Source organism: Hippocampus comes, unplaced genomic scaffold, assembly GCF_001891065.2.
Source record: "Hippocampus comes isolate QL1 unplaced genomic scaffold, H_comes_QL1_v1.1 scaffold31, whole genome shotgun sequence".
Lineage (NCBI taxonomy): Eukaryota > Metazoa > Chordata > Actinopteri > Syngnathiformes > Syngnathidae > Hippocampus > Hippocampus comes.
Genome location: NW_017806069.1, coordinates 643,730 through 651,214, shown reverse-complemented (window position 1 = coordinate 651,214; position 7,485 = coordinate 643,730). Strand labels below are relative to the sequence as shown.

The following is a 7,485-nucleotide window of genomic DNA, read 5'->3' as shown; positions in this document are numbered from 1 at the left end:
TCACTGAATTATGCAGCACAATCAGTCACTGCCTCATGATGAGCAGAATTCACGGGATGAATTATTTGACAGCAAGCAGGCTAAAAGTGTACGTTCAGGACAACAAAAGCCGGGGACGGTGTTGCACCACCTTATTCCTCACGTGCAACTACGAGCTGTGCATGAACAAATATTACAAAATGGCTGGCATTAGGACCTTAGGGACAATAAGCTAACCGCCTCGGTGACAGAGGAAGTCGGCGATGTCAAATGCTAATATTTATTTATTTGACCAACACGACCACACGCGGTTTTAAGATTCAGTGGTGAGGAGTGAACGTATTAACCGTGTCAACATTCTTTGCACTACGTGCGCGTCGCGCCCTCGTTAGCTCGCTTGCTATTTTAAATTCAACTCAAAATGGCTGGCTTTAGGACCGCCTGCGCCTATTTTGCTCGACGGCGGCGTCAGCTTCTCTCTGTTTATTTATATTTTTTAAATTGTATTTAACGAACGAGTGACAGCCTCACCTGGAGCAGGGCATTAATAGTGGGTTGATAGTGCTTGGAAGAAAGAAAGAAAAAAACGACTCCCCACACGACTGCATTTGTTGTCGGACTCAGTATTACGTTTTGACTGGCTGACTAGGCGAGTGGGACGGCGCTAGGACCATGCTGACGACATCATACAAGCGTGAAGCAAGTTGTGTTTACAATACGCAGTCTCATCATTTTTGTGCAATTATTTTTAAATATACTGATGTACTACTAAATATACTCTTTGTGGCATTTTAAATGTCTGGAAAATTTGATTTCTGTACACCAGTGCTTCCAGGTCCTAAAAAGTACAACTACTAGCATTGTAACATTCTGCACAGTTTGAACAATAACACTGCACTTTAATGTAGAAAATATTATAATGATTTATTAAAAATGTATTAGTACATAAATGATAGATACACAACAAGGCGTTACTAACAATCATATTAATGATGATTGTGATTATGAAAGTGGTCCATAAAGTGATTTTCCCGTGGGGAAATATTTAGCGGATGCACATTTCCTGTTCCCTAGCAACAAGAGCAGTGTGGAACTGGGGATGGAAGAAGAATGAGACAATTGAAAGAAGAGAGTCCCTGCAGACAGCTCTCCATCGCAAAATAAGATATTTAATTAGCTAATGAGAAGGCGTACGTCCCCTGTAATTTGTGTCGAGTCGACATTGTAGGTATTTGGTTTCCCACACTTGCTGACGTTGCGCTTCCTGCCTCTTTTGCTGCAATGTTTGTTTTGCTAGCTAAGAGACTGCTAGCATGTCGCGCCGCTAACGTTGCGAATAATTCGCGCAACAACTTCTCTTGCGCTTGTTTCCACACCCATCGGCAATTGTACAGTTATTTGGAAACGTTTTCTGCGTTTCTTTAGTGCTGATATTGAAAAAGAGAGGGGAAAAATGCGTTGGTTTCCTGGTTTATTGATACAGCTGATCTAATTAGCCTCCTAGTGTCACTGCATGTATTCCCGTATTCCCTAAAAACCATTTAGTTTTGTTGTTGATGTTTTTAAAATAAATAAACAGTAAACTGTGCAGTTAGCGAAAAAGTCCACCGAAACCCCTTTATATTGATTAGGGAGGTGGGAATGAGTAGATTTGCTATAAAGTTGACGATGTAGTTCTTTAATTAGTCAAATGGAAAAAAGTGTAGGAAATACGGCAACAGCTTTTAAGATAAGTCACTGCTGTGGCATGATGTAAGCGTGCCGCCTCACTGCCACCTGGTATCCAATCGAACAAATAAATACATGACAATAACATGATGTTGTTTCATCCGTGTATTTTACCAAATTAATATATATGACCACATTATTTCTGTCCTGGTACAAGGCATTATGAGGTGCATTGCTTTTCTCATCACCATCACAAGCGACATTGTGAGATACATCGGGCTTACTTTCCGAGAAAGCCTCTTCTCATTCTCGTTTCACCTCGGAATTTCCGTTTGCTCCATGAGCCAGATGACCCTGAAATACTTGGAAGGATAACTTGTTCCAATGCTAAAAATGTTGAGGGGAGAATCCATGATTAGGATTTATTTAGGAGATCGGAATGGAATTCGATAAGATTTCATACCTCAGTTCTTTTGTGTGATATTTTGTTAATTTGGTTTGCAATACACTGTGACTATGTTTTTTGTTTTTGTCATGGCTGGTGAGTCTATCTTGGTGGTGATGTAATGAATTGAAATTTATATAAAAGGTTCATATGTGTTTTGTTTCCTCCCCTCCCCCATAGGCTGGATTCGTCCTCCGCTCTATGGCCTTTTTGGACATGATATTTTGTTAATTTGGTTTGCAATACACTGTGACGATGCTTTTTGTTTTTGTCATGGCTGGTGAGTGAGTCTCTCTTGGTGGTGATGTAATGAATCGAAATTTATATAAAGGGTTCATATGTGTTTTGTTTTCTCCCCTCCCCAATAGGCTGGATTCATCCTCTGCTCTATGGCCTCTTTGGACACCCTTTGGACCTAAACAACCGTTCTCCGTTGTGTATGAGCAAGAAAGGCATCTAATGTATTACCCTCCTGCATACACTTTATATCCGGCGGGTGTATTTCGGTCCTCATCGTCATGGCGACGCATGACTTGGCACGGACCGCAGGTTTCCCGTGCAAACAGTGCGGGCTGATGTGTCCTGACATGGCCGCGCTCGTCGAGCACACGGACGGTCACCTGGCGCAAGAGGAGGAGCGCAAATACAAATGTGACGAATGCGGACGTGGCTACAGGCATGCCGGCAGCCTCGCCAATCACAAAAAGGCTCACGACGTGGGATCGTTTGAGTGCCACGTGTGCGGCAAAGAGAATTCCAACGCTTTGGCTTTGAAAAGTCACATGCGAAGTCACACGGCGCGCAAAAAGTACACGTGTTCGCAATGCGGCAAGGCTTTCCGCCTGGCAACGCAACTTGCGACGCACGAGCGGGTTCACCGTACCCCGCAAGCAAAGAAGCCGGAGGTGGAGTTGGAAGCCCCGCATGAAATCACAGAGAATCATTGGAACAACCAGTCGCCTGTGGGGATTCAAAGTGAAAACCGACCCGCGGACGACAAAATGGAGGGTTATCATCCGGCCTGTGACATGCCAGACGACGGCCGACCGTTCAAATGCGACCTGTGTGACAAGACGTACATTCACCTCCGAAGCTTGAACAACCACAAGAAGACCCATCAGGTGGGAATGTTTGAGTGCACCGTGTGTTTCAAACTCTTCAACAACATGGCGGGGCTCTACAGCCACCAGAGGACCCACAAGGTCAGAAGCGGCGGCGGCGGAGGAGGTAGTAGCTCAGCATTTGGCTTCTACTCCAACTCCACACTGGAGCGGTTTTCCCCTCAGAGCCCAGACGGCCCTGTCAACTTCTGCCATTTGTGTCAGGTTGTGTTCCCAAGTGATGAGGACTTCCAGGAGCACATCCACATGCATAACTCTTCGTCGGCGTCCTTTGGCCTGCAGGACAGCACAGCGGAGAGTCACAGTATGACGTACAACAGCGTTACCTCGCCTAAAAGTGACTTTTATACATCTCACATCGACCCGATTCCTTCTTTGGCGTCGGTCAATCATCGGCAAGGTTTTGATCAGACACAGGGAACCACTAGCGCCAATGGTCACATGTATTCCAACTGCTCGGTGAACCAAACGCCATCTTCAAGCTGCTCTCAGGGACAACCCCCACTCATGGATCCCAGAATTCTCAGTCAGGCTCTGAACCCATCCGAAATGGACGACGCTCCCGTTGCCGATTCCGATGAGCGTCCCTTCAGGTGTCAGATTTGTGGCAAGAGCTACCGCCACTCCGGGAGCCTCATCAACCACAAACGCTCGCATCAGGTGGGGATTTACCAGTGCTCCATCTGCAGGAAGAAGTATCCTCACCTGGCTGCGCTCAAGAGTCACCTCCGCCTACACAAAGGTCACAAGTCCTCGTTCAACCCCGACGAGGATGGGGACTGGCTCACCTCGGAGCAGTTTTGTACAGTCAACCAGCAGGGGTTCTTCTCCTCCCGACAGGATGAGGAGGCGGACGGCGGTGCTCATCTCACGCTCGGCATGGATCAGGAGAACGGCGCCGTCTTCCGCGATCATTCGGACTTCACTCCAGACACAAGCGCGCTGCTACCTCACGCCGAGCACTCGATGCAGAGGCACATGTGCGCCGACTGCGGGGACACTTTTGCGGACATTGCCGGTATCATGGCGCACACGTGCCACCTGCTTGGACAGCAGCACACGGTTGGGGGCCACGACGCCAACGGGAGCTTTGCGGGGACCGTCCCTCAGTTTGATGAACCAGAAGATGTGGATCAGCAGAATTTCTTTGAGCGGAGCTTCCAAGAAGATGTGAGCAGCGAGCAGCTGAACGGCAACGCCGAAGAAGATGACGGCGATCTTTTTCAGTGTTCCGTTTGTGGGAACAGCTACAGCAGCATGCAAGCCCTCAGGAGCCATCTCCGAGGACACGCGCAGTCCCAATGCGCCTCTGCCAGCTCGGGACCCTCGTCCATGTCCTCTCAGGAGGAGGCCGGGGATGACGAGCCGGCTGAAATGATGATCTGCAGTACCTGCGGAGAAAGCTTTGTCAGCAGGCAGGACTTGGTCGCCCATCAGCTCGCGCATGTCAAGCGTCAAGAAGAAGACGGCGTCCGCGACAGCGAGGGACCAGGAGGCGAGCATGAGACGCAAAGTATCATTTGCGGGCGCTGTGGAACCTTCTGCACCGGCTACCATCATCTGGAGAGCCACAGCTGCATCGCAGAGAAGAAAGAAGAAGAAGAAGCAGCAGCAACAGCACACGGCGAGGAAGTGGAAGTCAAAGCAAACGACTTGCAGCACGAAGGCCAGAGTGACGTCAGGGACCACTTGGAGGACCGTCAGCACAGGTGCGACCAGTGCGGCCGCTCGTACAGACACTCCGGTTCCCTCCTCAACCACAAGAAGTCTCACAAAACAGGAGTGTTCAAGTGCGGCGTGTGCCAGAAACGATTTTACAACTTGTTGGCTCTTAAAAACCACCAGAGGTCCCACTTTGACGTGAAAAGGTAACGTACTCTGACACTCCCAAGTGTGTTTGACATTTCGGAGAATGTTGAGCTGATGTCGTATTGTACAGCGCTTTCGCGAGCTATATGATCGTTAAAAGGCATGAGAGTTCATTGAATAAAATGAAGCGGCCGCCGGCAGATTTCCGAGGAGGCTTTTCCATTGTGGGGAGTTCGGGAAGTGGCAGTGAAACGGGCCCGAATTCAAATGTGAGGGTGCAGGGTGAGAGACTGGTTCCACACTGGGTGGGGTAACTCAATGAGTGTACAAATAAGTCTTGAATTGAGATGTATTTTTGCAGAGCGAGTTGCTTGAATTTTTGAAATTCCTGACGACTGCATCCCGAGGAGAGAATGCTCTCGACGAGCCGTTGACCATGTTCCTCTTCTCTCCCTTCCAGGCATTCTTGCCCCGAGTGCGGGAAAGCCTTCAAAATCCAGAAGCAGCTTTTGATCCACCTCAGGAGGCACAAGGAGAACAGAGCCAAGATCCAAGAGCTGAACAACCAGATCCAAGCCCTCATGCAGATGAACAAGACTGAAGCTGACGACGCCCGAGGAGCCACGGTCAAATCAGAGCACGCGGGTGACCGCCGACCCTTTGCCTGCGAGCAGTGCGGGCGTACGTATCGCCACGCCGGCAGTCTGGTGAACCACAAAAAGTCCCACAAAACCGGTCAGTATTACTGTTCCCTTTGCAGCAAAGCTTACGCCAATCAGCTGGCCTTGAAGAATCACCTACGCACGCATTTTGCGAGCCGCAAGTATTCTTGCCAAAAGTGCGGAAAAGGCTTCAGAGGGAAACGCCAGCTGTCGGCTCACGTTTGCGCAGACTCCCGGAAGGGCGGCGGGAGGAGCTTAAGGTCTCGAGCTTCAAAGTGCAAACGGTGTAAACAGACGTTTCCTTCCGGCGAGCAACTGGCGGCCCACGCCTGCGCCGGCTCCCCGGGAAGCGCCGCCGGCACCAAAGAGGAGCGGATGTTCTCGTGCAACATTTGCCAGCGCAGCTACCGGCACGCCGGCAGCCTCCTCAACCACAAGAACACGCACAAGACGGGGCACTTCTCCTGCACCTTCTGCGCCAAGCCCTTCACCAACCCCATGGCGCTGCGCAACCACATGCGCATCCACACGCAGAAGAAGAAATACGTGTGCCTCACGTGCGGGAAGGCCTTCCGCCTCGCCAGCATCCTGCGCAACCATCAGAAGGTCCACAGCCGCGCCGGCGGACACTTCAGCTGTTCGGCGTGCGAGAAGAGCTTCCAAGGGAGGTCCGGACTCAAGAGGCACCGCTGCCGCCGAGGTCGGGGAGAGGACGGGATTCCGCCGGGAGAAAGCCCGGACAAGTGCTTCACGTGAGTTGCTCTGTTTTTGACCGCCAACTCGTCCTGTGTTATTCTGTTTTGTTGACAACATACCCATGAGCAGATGCAAACGCAAAGAGCTGCCGGTTTGATACGCACTGCTGAAAAACAGCTCGTTGCCGTCGATGGCAGTTGAATGACAGTCGTCCGTGTGATGACGGATCAGGTTAATTATTTCTCAAAAACATTGTCAACAATGATTTTTAGAAAGGGTCGGAAAAATCAGCTTGCAACACCGTAGGCTACTTTTGGAGCTACTATAGTGGCAATGCCTCGGTTATGTGTTTGAAAAAAAAAAATTTTCGCTACTCGGTCTTCTTCCAGGTGGCAAAAAATTGTGTGCTGACCAATGACAAAAACTTCTTAACCTTCAGATAACGCCTCCCCGCCCCCCCAGGGTTTGCTCAAGTGTTCACTTTACTTGAAAATCAAACAAACTCCAACCATGACAGTTGTCAAATAGTTGTCCAGAGGAGCCTTTGGAGCTTTTGCCACCTGGAAGTTCGTGCGGCATCGTGATGAAAAGGTCTGTCGAATAAGCCGGCCGCTTGCGGGAAGGAAGGTGGGGGAAGATGTGAGCGTGATACCAACCTGTTGCCGCAGATGCGACCTGTGCGGGCGCTCGTACCGCCACGCCGGCTCCCTCCTCAACCACAAGAAGACTCACTCGGAAAACCTCCACCACTGCGGCCTTTGTCTGCAGACCTTCCCGGACCCCCTGACGCTCCAGATCCACTCCCAGATGAGGCGCCACTGCTGCCCGGAATGCGGCAAGACCTTCTGTCTCATTGCGCACCTGCAGAGCCACATGGAGGTGCACTCCAAGGATCGCTGTCAGGACCCCTACCGAGGCGGCTCGGATGAGCCCGAGGCCAGCGACCCGAGCTGGCCCGAGCCTTTGTCCCAGCGTCCCGAGAGCGCGGGCGAGCGGGCGGAGAAGAGCCACGTGTGCGAGCACTGCGGCCGCACCTACCGCCACGCCGGCTCCCTCCTCAACCACAAGAACAGCCACAAGACGGGCTCCTTCTCCTGCGGCGCCT

At 50.7% G+C, this 7,485-nt stretch overlaps 1 protein-coding gene across 1 annotated transcript in view; it reads left to right on the top strand.

Moving 5' to 3' along the window:
• Positions 1 to 1,016: 1,016 nt before the first annotated feature.
• znf646 (zinc finger protein 646) overlaps positions 1,017 to 7,485 on the top strand; it is a 19,516-nt gene continuing 13,047 nt past the window's right edge. Inside the window, exons 1-4 of the mRNA XM_019893729.1 lie at positions 1,017 to 1,207; positions 2,461 to 5,081; positions 5,483 to 6,436; positions 7,049 to 7,481. Coding sequence (XP_019749288.1) covers positions 2,611 to 5,081; positions 5,483 to 6,436; positions 7,049 to 7,481 — 3,858 coding nt within the window. The 5' untranslated portion in view covers positions 1,017 to 1,207; positions 2,461 to 2,610. The remainder of the gene's footprint in view (positions 1,208 to 2,460; positions 5,082 to 5,482; positions 6,437 to 7,048; positions 7,482 to 7,485) is intronic.